The sequence below is a fragment of the Scyliorhinus canicula genome, chromosome 6 (assembly GCF_902713615.1).
Source record: "Scyliorhinus canicula chromosome 6, sScyCan1.1, whole genome shotgun sequence".
NCBI classification, from domain to species: domain Eukaryota; kingdom Metazoa; phylum Chordata; class Chondrichthyes; order Carcharhiniformes; family Scyliorhinidae; genus Scyliorhinus; species Scyliorhinus canicula.
Window position 1 is genome coordinate 119524329 of NC_052151.1, and position 14190 is coordinate 119538518.

The following is a 14190-nucleotide window of genomic DNA, read 5'->3' on the forward strand; positions in this document are numbered from 1 at the left end:
ATTTTGCTTCTTTTTGCCACGTAATAGGTTTGAAGGCATCCCATTTTCTTCAATATTAATAATTTCTCTTTCTATTAAGATGCTCCAGTCGACTGGTCCAGTCGACTTGTTTCAGTTCCTGCTCCACCTCTTGTGCATGTATCCATATATATTTGGCACAGTTAATACAGACACGTTTGCATCCTTAAACATTTGAAGGAAGGGGGCAGGGCAGTGAGATTAGTTTTGGATTGCTCTAGCATAGAAACGGTCAGCCAAATGGCCTCCTTCTGTGCTGTGAAGTTCTATGGCGGAGACATCTGAGGCACAGGCTGTTCTACACTTGATCCAAACCTTACAGCTAGTACTTGTTACATATTACTAGATTGAAGTGGATCACAATATTTTAAACAATCAAGATGAAACTGGAAGTGAAACTGTTGAGGGGGAAATACTTCTTGCTGAATATTAGCAAGCGATAAATGATACCAAAAGTTGAAGATGATAACACAGAAAATGACTCTTTTTGTTCTTGACAAGAGAAGTCAAATGAATGGTTGAAAAAATAGCTCAGACTCGCCGTGATTTCCTAGTTAGATGGGTTCACTTACCCATAACATTGGATATGATATCAAATCATGACATTTAGAAGACATGTCCTCATAACAAGTACTTTATGTTGATTATGCAAGAATTTAACATTTCATATTTTCAATTTCATGTTTTCATATTTTACGAAACAACCAACTAAATATAACACCAAGGTTATTGTATTATTTTGTGGCACCTCCTAGTAAATAAATTCACTACATCAGATTTACAACATTTTCATAGGAGATAATTCGATAAAAAATAACTCTGATTCACTTCAAATGTCATTTACCTTAAGGCAAATGCACTAACAGCCTGACAAGAGGGTTGGATTATGTCATAGATCTGAAAACGTTCCATGTAAGAAAATTGGAAATATCTTTTAATCTCAACGTTTCCAGAAATGGGTACTGATACCAGCTAGAAAATTCTTTCAATCCCGATCAGAACCACAAAACAAAATTGTTTACAATTGAGTACAAAATGGTGGTCTTATTCAGAAACACCATGGGCGAGATTCTCCGCAAATGCGAAGAATCGTAAAGGCGGCCGTGGGACAGGCCGTGACCCACGGCAGCCTTCACACCCACTGCCGTGGCCGATTCCCCCCCCCCCCCCCCCCCGGGCGGGGCTAGGAGCGCGGCCCCGTGCGTCACGGCCTTGACGACGGTCGTCAAGGCCACACGTCAAGCGTCACGGCGGCTGACACGGCCGATGACGTCGGCCGCACATGCGCAGGTTGGACAACGCCAACCCGCGTATGCGCAGTTGCCGTCTTTTCCCTCAGCCGCCCTGCAAGACGTGGTGGCTTGATCTTGCGGGGCGGCGGAGGGAAAAGAGTGTGTCCGTTACGGACGCACGGCCCCCTTGGCACGGCCGTGTTACTGCCGTGCCAATCGGGCCCCCAGATGCCCCAAACGGGCATCTGGCGCCTGTTTCACAACGGCAGCGAGCAGGTGTGTTTGCTGCCGTGTTGAAACGGGCGTGAAGGCCCGGCCGCTCGGCCCATTGGCCTCGGAGAATCGCCGCTCGCCGTTTTTTATGGCGATTCGTGGCTTGGGTCGGGCGTGAGGGGGGAGAATAGCGGGAGGGCGTGAAAAATGTCGGGAGGCCCTCCCGCTATTCTCCCACCCGGCGTGGGGGGTGGAGAATCGCGCCCCATGTGGTTGAATGAAGAAAAAGAGAATCACTTAAATCCCGTGTTAGTACAAAGCTGTTTTCATCAGTGCTTCATGCATAATGGTATTTTACATATTTAAAGACAATAATTCCATGCTAATTTCTTCAACTAACTTGTTATGTATCTTCACAACACTTTGAGCATTGACTTGGGTTCTGAACAAAAATGATTTTGCTTTTGCAATCTAGTCCCATTAAAATATACCTTTAATGGCATAAAAACATTGAAATATTGATCCACTTATCTTTCCGATATCAGTGTGGTGACAGAAAACTCAGTAAGTCTGTCACTAAAATGCACAAGGTGCTTTAAAGGCCTTTTTCATCAAAGCATCTCTCAAGCCTAGTAACTTCCTTTTATCATCTATGATGCACACAGAATGTGGATTGTGTAGATGTAAATGTAACTGCATAGGAAAATTCAATGATATGTTTACTTCCTTTGAGGTTATTAGCATTTCACATCTTTCCTAATTATGCATCTTCAATTGTTCCTTTGGTAACATTTTATTTGTCTTTCAATGTTTCTATTTTCATTCCTTATATTCTTTTTGTTGCTCATATCTTCTTTCACTCATTAGTGTTTTTTCTTAGCTGATTGTTTCTTTTATATTCACAATAGGTGATGCTAGTGCTAAGAACTAGTAATTTCCCTTTTGTGTCACTGTTAGCTAAATTAAGCACTCCACGGGCAAGAGAATTAAAGCTCACATTATTCTACCCCCCCAGCAGTGTGCTTTAATCACAGTGTAATGGTAGGTAGCCATGTTATACCATTGATACACTTCAATTTTATACAAATGGCATTTTAGAGTCTTTCAATGTAGCGCATTATTAAAATAGTCACAATTTTGTTCTCAATTTAAGTGTGATCAAGACATGCCACACTAATTTCACATAGGTGCCTCACAGGCAGAAGAACAAGACAGGTCTTACTCTGCAATATCAAGAGAGGTGTTACCGCACTGTTGGTCCACAATAAAATCAGAATGAAAATGACACACAAGACTGCAATTTAAATATCCCAAACTTTTATATGAATATTTACTGGATCAGTTAAGATCCTGTTTCTGTACCACCGATTTAACATAAAACTACAGAAGTGAATGATTATTTACCACTTCATATCAGCATGAGCTTCTTGGTAGCATTCCCATTCTCGAGTCAGAAAGTTGTCGATCAAGCAGTACAGTACTACTGCTGCCTTTAGGATCAGACGTTAATTTAAGCCTCTGCTAATTCATCATTTTGGGATCTTGCTGTGCTGAACTGGAACTAGTCATTTTAATACTGTGGCTACCAGAGCAAGTCAAAGGCTACGAATTCTATGTTGAGTAACTCACTTCCTAACCCGTCCAAAGCCTGTTCGCCATCTATAAGGCACAAGTTAGGAGTGTAAAAGTAATATTCTCCACTTGCCTTGATGAGTGCAGCTCCAACAACACTCAAGAAGCTCAACACCATCCAGGAAAAAGCAACTTCCCCTTCCAGAAACATTCAAACCCTCCACCATCGCGGCAGCTGCCTGTACCATCTACAAGATGCACTGCAGGAGCTTGCCAAGGTTGGAAAGGCAGCAGCTTCCAAACCCACGACCACTTGAAGGACAAGAGTAGCAGATACCTGGGAACCCCACGATCTGGTGGTAACCCCCCAGTCACTCACCACCCTGACTTAAAAATATATTGCGTTCCTTCACTGTCGCTGGGGCAAAGTCCTGGAACTCCCATTCCTTAAAAGCACAGTGGGTGTCCCTACACCTCAGGGACTGCAGCAGTTAAAGAAGGCAACTCACCACCACCTTCTGAAGGGCAACTAGGGATGGGCAATAAATGTTGGCCTAACCAGCCACATCCCGTAAGTGAATAAAAAAAATTGCTGCTATATTTGTCTGCTTTAATTAATAATGAGTAAGCATCAAAAACAATTAATAGACGATGAAGCACTTAGGGTTGTCCTGAGGACACACAAGGCAATATACAAGTACAACTTATTTTTTCATCGCTCTGTTTATTCTTGTCAAGAAAGGTGAATTAAATACCCATTCACTTATTTTAAATATTATTTAATTAATCCCTTCTTCATGCATTGTGCCCATATTGAAATATGCAGAATATGCACAATATCCACATAGTTTCTGGATGTGGGACGGATGCTATTACGTCTGGTTTTATTTTTGTGCATAAATTTGGACGAATTGGGCCCCCAAACCTGAGACCATGAAGACAAATAGGTTGGCACTTCCTTGCTTTAAACAAATCACTTGATATGCAAAAGGGTACGTTGGAAATAAAAATCTGCACACAGATTTACCTGGCAGATGGTTGGCAGTTCTCCATTTTTTTGCCAACTGGTAGCTTACATCTTGGAGTCTTGTAGCCGCAGGTAGTGCATCCCTATTTAGAATGACCACAGAAGCATAAGACAAACGGGAGAGGGACAAGCTGGTTAGGATATTACCAAACCTGTTGGGCTCCAATGTGTGATTCTGTGTAACATTTCAAAGTGTAGATGCATCTTGTCAGGTTTCCCCAACGTAAGCTAACAAAAACCTTATCAAATGTTGCATCAGTTTATCACATGCACAATGAATTGAATCAATATAATCCTCTGAATCAGTGGTAGAAAAGCAACACTCTAACCAGTTCAGTTTGTTACATTTTATTTCATTATTAAACCTTCATTGCAGCCATACAATAGAGAGGCTGCAGAAAATGGTCGAAAATGAAATGACTGGATTTCATCCACTACAACTTGGTGTAGTTTACGCACATAATTTTTTCCTCTCCCTTCGTGGTCATATTAATTCCATTACATCTATGATTGCTTAATCAATAAGTTATGAGAAATGTATTTTTAAAAGTATGGATAAAAATAAAAATGTGAATGCAGGAAATATGATACATGAACAGAAAATGCTGAACTTGCAAAACAGGTTGATCAGCGTGTGAGGTATAGAAACAGGATAATATTTTGCCTTGATCCTCGCCGAGGTCAAATAAAATGGCAAAGTGCCTGCTGCAGTGGAAAGATGCGAGACCTCCGAGTGTGGAGACCTGGATTAATGACATGGCGGGATTCATTAAGTTGGAGAGAGTCAAGTTCGCCCTGAGGGGGTCGGTGCAAGGGTTCTTTAGGAGGTGGCAGCCTTTTCTCGACCTTCTGGCTCAACGATAAGGTACTAGGTCAGCAGCAGCAGCAACCCGGGGGGGAGGGGGGGGGGAAAGGGGGGGGGGGGATTCTTAGGGGGATAGTGTTTAAGTTAATTTGCTTATTGTTAATTTATTTTGTTGTTTATTGGGGTTGGGGGGGGGTGGGGGAGTTTGTTATATGCGTTGTTACGGGTGCCGGGGGGGGGGGGGGGTGTTTATTATTATTGTAATTGTTCTTATTGTTTTGTTGATATATATTTTTCAAAAGATTCCAATAAAAATTATTTAAAAAATAATATATGACAAAGTGCCATTGCATAGCGGGGTGTTTCTTGGAGCTGCATCCACTAGCCGCACCCAAAAGCGGACTCTGATTCCGCCCCCCCCTATTAAATCGTACCCAACATCTGTTATCTTAAAATCAGGGGAGATTCAAAAAAACTAATCAATCATCCCCCCCCCCCACCCCCGCCCCAGGAATCCTGCAATTTACAGAAAAATTGATTTTTAAAAAAGTATTCATCCTTTGTATCTTCATCTTGATAACCTGTACAAGTTTCCCATGTACAAAATCTTACTTCCTACTCTGTTACACATTTGTGTCAACAATCACCTGTAACTTGGATAGGTGTCACATGCCTGATCTTCATTTAAGCAGTGGAGAGTATTTGGTCTCCATAGGCATTGCACAGCAGGCAGCCAAGTTTATGTACTCTTTGGGCTGGGATTTCATGTAATCGGGGAGACTCCATGGAGGTGTGAAAATGGAGGCTGGACCCAACTCCAGCATTCCAGAACACACTTCCAGTACCCCCAATTTTCACTAGGGCTTTTTAAAGGATTTGCTCTATACATAGTGCATTGTGGGTGAGTGGGCATGGAAATTTCCAAACTCCTGCTACTTGCCTTCAAGATTAAAATCCGGCCCTTCATTTTTTGTCACACCTTTGTGACAACTTTTTCATTAGCAATTCCAATATCCACATTTATAATGGAAGCTGCCAATGTAAACTTTTCACATTGTAATTACATCTGGCTGCCTGTCTCGTCACTACTGTGCCTTAGTCTAGTCTCCCAGCTGCACAAGATACACAACAGAGAGACTCCTTTGATCCAGCTAAGTCTTCACAGTAGAAGGTGGTATACACTGAGCCCATTTTGCATTTGAAAAGCATACCAATTAAGCAATGGGTTACCTACGTCCAAACTGAACAGGCAATGATTGCACAGGGCCCTGTTTTCTAGTTATCCATGTGGGCTCCTAAAACAGGCATCAGACACCTGAATATGTTATGAGAGGGCTGCTGAGAGACCCCATTACAAGATTAATACTGATGAGCGGAGCAGCCATTGGGTCTTCCCTGCTCAGGAGTCCTCAGCAGCTTCGCAGTTGTCAACTAAAGGCAATAACTAGGGAGTACCAGAATGGTCTCTCTGAATCCACAATCATAGTGGTGTATTCACACCACAAACCCAATGCACCCCGCCCCCCCCCCCCCAACACATATCCCATCATTCCTGGTACAAAACTCTTCGAGAACAAACTGAGGGCTTGTGCCAGTGAGATGAGTGGAGCAAAGTTCTCCTGAAGGGCGGGCTACCTCTGGAGGTGTGAGGGACACCAGAGGTTCAAACACAATACTCAGATGACGCCTAATGTCAAAATTGCTTCAAGTCTCTGTTCAAGGACACACTACTGCAAAAACAAGGCCAGATAATTTCTACCCCAAACATCCTGGTAAGCGGAGAGTCCAGACTTTTGACATCCAGTGGAATATTCCCATGTGATGGGAGCAGAGTGGTGACTTCCATCATATCTAGCCAGGTCACTGCCAACTTCTTGGAAGGTACTTCACCTGTCTTGCACTTCACTCACCTCCAGCTCCACTTCCCTGCCGTCAGTCTTCACCGCCATGTGGGAGCACCTTATGCAGCTTCACCTTCCACCTCTGAAGGGAAAGAGGAGAAGCAACATCAAAAGTACCAGGAGCAGCACCAGCTGCCCTCTCCTCAGCTACACATCACTGCCACCCACCACCCCCGTGAGGGAATAAACACCGGGATCCAAATAGATAGAGGTAATAGAGTCTACAGGCAGAGGATCAGCTCCTTCGACATGTTTGAGCTCCAATGTCTCCAGGCTCACTCTCATGACAGGTTGTTTTCTGACATCTGCAGCTTCCTGGAAAAGACCTCCTTCCCAGTGGAGCAGGTGGATGTGTATTGTCAGTGGCCATCAAGGTGCCCATCCTTGGGTCACTGTCTCCCAGCATGATGTGTTCCCTCTAGTGTGTTCTCTTCTGCTAGGTGAGAGGTGGGAGGGCTTGGAATGGCTCGAATGGATAGGATGGAAGGGCAGAATTTATGGAGGGTGATTGGGAGACATGGATGCAGAGGATAATAGGATGAATGAGAATGCTGTTCAGATGGGGATGTGAGATTGCTGGAGAGAAAGGGAGGAATGAGTGGCACTGCAACGTTTGTTGTCTGAGGAATGATGTGCAAAAGAGTGATACGAACTTGGGAAGTGCAGCTTGGCACTTGAAAGTGTGCTGCCACACATCTTTCCTGCCCTCCTGAGCTCCTAGATCCTCTTCCTGAACTTCCTCAAGGTCGGAGGGATCACACTACTGCTGCTGACTTCCTTGGCTACTTCCATCCACACCTGCTTGGTTGGAGAGATTATCCTCATTCTCCTGTCTTTGGGAAAAATCGTCTCTCTGCAGTCTTTTAGATCCCACAACAGCATCTCCAGTGAAGAGCGAGATGCCCAAGGAGTAGCCTCCATTTTTGTGCAGCCTCACAAATCCAAATGCTGGTCTTGCAACCCATGCCAGGGTCCCTTTAATTAGAGATCTTTCCTTTGACAGAGTGAACGCATCATCCCTCCTGCCCTTTGATTGATCAGACAATGCGGAGGAGGGATGCTAATGTTGTGGCCCGAGGGAAGAGCCTTGGCTAACTAAACCTGACCTGAAAATGGTCCCATCATTCCGATAGGAACTAAGTGCTAACGACTCTGCCATTTGATTGTGCAAATAACTGAATGGCACACTTCCCTAGCAGGTGGAGGTGGTGAATTTATATTGTCATGGCAACCTCTTGGTTGACAGTCATTGGGATATGCACTCAAAATGGAAATGTGTTATTTGTTTATTTTTCTAATTTTATCCTTCAAAACCTTGCTCCTCAGCTGATAATGTGACTACATTCTTTTCTCCTTACTCCATAGAGATTTCTGTTTTGACATCAAAGTGCCTCGCAATATTCCCCTCCAGGCCTTGCACACAAATCAGCCCACTCAGTGACAGGAAACAATTCCAAAACAACAGTACTAGCTCATAATTTTTATTTTAATGGCTTCAACTGTCAAAAATATATATTTTATTTTTTTATTTCAATATCACAGGAGTAATTTTAAGTTTTCTGCCCAATTGTCAAGTGAAATGGGTGATGATTGTGTCTTGTTCCACTGGGGCATGGTGGGTAGATTGTGGCTCTCCTGGTGTTACACACATTCAATTTAGCGAAATGAGCGCAAACTCCTTGATCCATTTGTGTCTGCTCAGCCTGCAAGGTGAGTGACCTGACTGTTACGGTTCTACAAAAGTATTTCACATGATGCATACTTCTTCCATTTACATCATTTGTTTACAGTAGGTCTAACATCCAAGGTCCGGGTATAACCTCCAACTCAAGCTCTGCCTGCTGAGCAAAATTAGAGACCGATTCGTTCTCCGTTGCTCCTTTGTTTTCTTTAAACATTTTATTGAGGTATTTATGGTTGTACAACAACAAAATAAACAATGTACAAGAATTTATAAACATAGTGAAAAAGCCGTCTTCCTCCCTTACAGTTCACACCTTTACTGACCCCCTACTCTAAACTAATCTAACCCCCATCTCTTCCCCCCCCCCCCCCCCCTTCCTGCTGAAGATTAATTTTCTGCACAGAAATCGACGAACGGTTGCCACCTCTGGGCGAACCCTAACAGTGACCCTCTCAAGGCAAACTTGATTTTCTCCAAACTGAGAAAGCTAGCCGTGTCAGTTAGCCAGGTCTCCGTTGTCAGGGGCTTTGAGTCCCTCCAGCTAATAGAATCCGTCTCCGGGCTACCAGGGAAGCAAAGGCCAGAACGTCTGCCTCTTTCTCCTTCTGGATTCCCGGGTCTTCCCACACTCCGAAAATTGCCACCTCTGGACTCGATGCCACCTTTGTTTTTAACACCTTGGACATGACATCGCAAACCCCTGCCAGAATCCCCTAAGCTTCAGGCATGCCCAGAACATATGAGCATGGTTCGCTGACCCTCCCGCACACCTATCTTCTACCCCAAAGAACCTGCTCATCCGGGACACTGTCATGTGGGCCCGGTGAACGACCTTGAATTATTTCAGGCTGAGCCTGGCACATGTTGTGGACACGTTGACTCTACTCAATGCATCCACCCATAGACCATCCTCTATCTCTCCTCCCAACTCCTCTTCCCACTTGAGCTTCAGCTCCTCAGTCTGCGTATCCTCTGACCCCATGAATTCCTTGTAAGTGTCAGAGACCCTCCCTTCTCCCACCCACACTCTGGAAACTACCCCATCCTGCATCCCCCTTGGTGGTAGGAGCGGGAAGGTCGAGACCTGTCTACATAGGACGTCCCGCACCTGCAGGTACCTAAATTTGTTTCCCCTCGCCAATCCAAATTTCTCCTCCACCTCCCTCAGGCTAGAAAAGCTCCCCTCTATAAACATATCCCCCCATCCTCTCAATTCCTGCCCTCTGCCATATTCGAAACCCTCCATCCATCCTTCCCAGGTCGAACCGGTAATTATTACAGATGGAAGACCAGACCGATGCTCCCTCCGCCCTCACATGCCTCCTCCATTGCCCCCAGACCCTCAGGGCCGCCGCCACCACGGGGCTGGTGGGGTACCGTGCTGGCGGGAACGGCAGAGGCGCCGTTATCAATGCCCCCAAACGAGTGCCTTTGCATGAAGCCGCCTCCACATGCTCCCACACCGACTCTCCCCCCACCACCCACTTCCCAATCATGGCTATATTCGGCGCCCAATAATAATTACTGAAGTTCGGCAGCGCCAGCCCGCCCTCTCCCCGGCTCCGCTCAAGCATCCCGTTTTTTACTCGTGGGGTCTTGCCCGCCCATACAAGGCCAGTGATTACCTTATTGACCCATTTAAAAAAGGACCGTGGAATAAAGATGGGGAGACACTGAAACACGAACAGGAATCTCGTGAGGACTGTCATTTTCACTGTCTGCACCGTCCCAGTTAGTGACAACAGGAGCGCGTCCCACCTCCGAAAATCATCCTTCATTTGGTCTACTAATCGGGCCAAATTTAACTTGTGTAGCCGTTCCCATTCCCTTGCCACCTGGATGCCTAGGAAACGAAAGCTTCCCCCTACCACCCTAAACGGCAGTTCCCCCAATCGCCTCACCTGCCCCCTTGCCTGGACTGCAAACATTTCACTTTGCCCCATATTTAGTTTATACCCCCAAAACCGGCCAAATTCCCCCAGAATCGTCATAATTTGTACCATCCCCTCCACTGGGTCCGATATGTACAGGAGCAGGTCATCTGTGTAAAGCGAGACTCTGTGTTCCACTTCCCCCCGGACCAGCCCCTTCCAGCCCCTTGAGGCTCTCAGCGCAATTGCCAGCGGCTTTATGGCTAACGAGAACAACAGTGGGGAGAGGGTGCATCCCTGTCTCATCCCCTGATGCAGCCTAAAACAGTCCGATGTTGGAGCCTGATAAAGCAACCTGGCCCAGTCAATAAAGCCCTGCCCAAATCCGAACCGTCCTTGTATCTCCCACAGATATTCCCATTCCACCCGATCAAAAGCCTTCTCTGCATCCATTGCAACCACTACCTCCACCTCCCTACCTTCCGGGGGCATCATGATCACATTTAACAAACTTCTTACATTGGCCACCAACTGCCTACCCGTAACGAACTCCGTCTGGTCCTCCCTAATAACGTCCGGAACACAATCTTCAATCCTAGAGGACAAGATTTTTGCCAGCAGTTTGGCGTCCACATTCAATAGGGATATCGGCCTGTCGGACCCACACAGCTCCGGGTTCTTGTCCCACTTCAGGATCAATGAGATCGTGGTCTGTGACATCGTCGGGGGAAGCACCCCACGCTCCCTTGCCTTATTGAACATCCTCATCAACAGCGCCCCAATATCCCAGAGAACTTTTTATAGAACCACACTGGGTACCCGTCCGGCCCTGGGCTTTACCCGACTGCATGGCCTTCAGACTCTCTGCTATCTCTTCCAACCTGATCGGGGCGCCCAGCCCTTCTACCAACCCCCCGTCCACCTTTGGGAAATTCAGCCCCCCTAAGAAGTGCCTCATCCCCTCCGGCCCAGCTGAGGGTTCCGACCCGTACAGCCTGCTGTAAAGCTCCTTGAACACCTTATTCACCCATTGCTGAGTCTCCAACCAGGCTCCCGTCCCTGTCCTTTACTTTCGCTATCTCTCTGGCTGCCTTCCTCTTTCTAAGCTGCTGTGCAAGCATTCTGCTGGCCTGCTCCCCATGCTCATAGATTGCCCCCCTCGCCTTCCTCAGCTGCTCTACCGCTCTCCCTGTGTTTAACAAGCTTCACCTGTAGCCTCCATCGTTCCCTTAAAAGCCCTGCCTCTGGGGTCTCCACATACCTCCTGTCGACCTGCAATATCTCCTTTATCAGTCGGTCCGTCTCTGCTCTGTCTGCCTTCTCCCTGTGGGCCCGTATCGATATCAGCTCCCCTCAAACCACCGTCTTCAATGCCTCCCAGACCACCGCCGCTGAAACTTCACCCATGTCGTTGACTTCCAGGTAGTTCTGAATACATTTCCTCACCCACCCGCACACCTCCTCGTCAGCTAAAAGTCCCACGTCCAGCCTCCAGTGCGGGCGCTGGCTACTCTCCCTGCTAACCTGTAGGTCAACCCAGTGCGGGGCATGATCTGAGATTGTGATCGCCGAATACCCCGTGCCCACTACCCCCGTCAATAGAGCCTTGTTCAAAATTTAAAAACCAATCCGGGAGTACACTTTATGCATGTGTGAGTAGAAGGAAAACTCCTTCACTCTCGGCAGCCCAAATCCCCATGGATCCACCCCCACCCCCCCCCCATCTGCTCCATGAACCCCTGTAGGCCGTTTACCATCGCTGGCACCCTGCCCGTCTTTGAGCTCAACCGGTCTAGCCTTGGGTCAATAACTGTATTAAAGTCGCCTCCCATGGCCAACTTATGCGAATTCAGGTCTGGGATCTTACCAGCATCCTCTTTATAAACTCCACATCATCCCAATACGGCACATAACACATTTACTAGTACCACCTGCATTCCCTCCAGTTTCCCACTGACCATAATGTACCGACCTCCCACATCCGTAACTATTCTTCCCACCCCTCAAATACCACTCGCTTATTAATCAGGATCGCAACCCCTCTAGTCTTCGAGTCCAGCCCCGAGTGAAAAGCCTGTCCAACCCATCCCTTCCTTAATCTGATCTGATCAGCTACTCTAAGGTGCGTCTCCTATAGCATTACTACGTCCGCCTTCAGTCCTCTCAAATGCGCGAACACAAGTGCTCTCTTAACCAGCCCATTTAGCCTTCTCACATTGCATGTGATCAGCCTAGTTGGGGGGAGGCTCATTGCCCCCACCCTTTGCCAATCAGCCATCACATTTCTTGGGCCAGTCTCCAGCCCGCGCCCCATGCATCCGCCGGCCCGCCCCCAGGCAGCCTCCGCCCCCAACCTCCTTTCTGTCCCACAGCAAAAGTCCCTCCCCCGTCAACAGAACATTTCCCCCCTCCTAGTAACAGCACTATGTAAACCAATCCCTTCGACAAGGATAACATCAGCTCACCCCCCACTGCGCTTCCATGAGCTAGCCCGCCCAGCTAGTTTGGCGACCCCCGCCCATGGCGCCAGACATTCTCCCACCTATTGTTCCCCCCCCCCCCTCAGACACACATATTCAAACGAAAAACAGTCCCAACACAATTGCCTTTAAAAAAAAAACGATAAACAAAGAAAAAATCAAACAGAAGATCCAGCATCTAACAAACAAACCTCCATCCTCCATCAGTGCAAATGTAAACTTTAACTCACACAGCTCTGCAACTGGCCCCAAATCAATACAGAAGGCATTACAAATAATGTCCGAAAAGAGAAAAACATGAAACTTTTTTAACGTCAATGCTGCAGCAAAGTTCAAAGTCCTCAGTCAGACACCAGTCCTTTCCTTCTAGTGAAGTCCATTGCTTCCTCGGGCGACTCAAAATAAAAATGTTGTTCCTCATACATGACCCAGAGATGGGCCGGATACAGCAGTCCAAACTTCACCTTTTTCTTAAAAAGGGTCGACTTTATCTGATTGAACCCCACTATTCTCCTGGCCACCTCCACGCTCAGATCCTGATAGATCCGCAGGATACTATTCTCCCATTTACAACTCCATGTCTGCCTGGCCCACACTAAAATACGCTCCTTGTCCAAGTACCTGTGGGATCTCACCACCATTGCCCTCGGGGGGTCCCCCACTCTGTGAGCCCTGTCCACCTCCAAGGGTAGGGAGAACGTCCCATCCCCCAGCAACTTCTCAAACATGACCGCTATGTATGCCCCAACGTCAGCTCCTTCGGACCCTTCCGGGAGACCCACGATTCTCAAGTTCAGCCGGCGGGACCCGTTCTCTCGGTCCTCCACCTTCTCTAGGAGCCTTTTCTGTTGGTCTCTCAGCATCCCCACCTCCAACTCCACTGCAGTTTGATGTTCCTCCTGCTCACCCAGCGCCTTCTCTACGTTCTGCGGAGTTGACAGTAACTGTTGTGTAGTTACCCAGTGTTATAATATACACACAAGTATATGATGGTGCACAGACAGACATTGATTGACACACAGGATTACCAATGAACACACAGAACACAGCAGCCAATCACCAGACAGGACACGGCCACTATAAAGCCAGAGGGCACTAGTTTTCCCATTCTCTTGGGATGTAGCCTCTGAGACAGCCAGAGCCAGTGAGCAACAACTCGAACATACACCATGTGGTAGTAAGATAGTCTGGTCAGGTTGGCCTCAGATCTCCGGTCAACTCAGCATAGTGTCAACCCACAATTAAAGCATGTTTAATAGTTAGTAGTTCAATAAAATAGAGTTGCATTTCTCCAAGTGTTGGAAGCCTGTCTCTATCACTGCTATGGTAAATGCAGTCCTCGCAGACCCAGCATACCCAACGCATCACCCAGGAGAGAGACTAGGAT

The 14190-nt window shown here is 46.8% G+C and overlaps 1 protein-coding gene across 4 annotated transcripts in view; it reads right to left on the reverse strand.

Moving 5' to 3' along the window:
• Window positions 1-14190, reverse strand: part of msra (methionine sulfoxide reductase A) — a 492501-nt gene that overhangs the window by 47043 nt on the left and 431268 nt on the right. Inside the window, exon 6 of one of the 4 annotated variants that reach the window (XM_038800010.1) lies at window positions 4063-4145. The exons of the other annotated variants lie outside the window; for them this stretch is intronic. Coding sequence (XP_038655938.1) covers window positions 4063-4145 — 83 coding nt within the window. The remainder of the gene's footprint in view (window positions 1-4062; window positions 4146-14190) is intronic. 4 annotated transcript variants of the gene reach the window in all.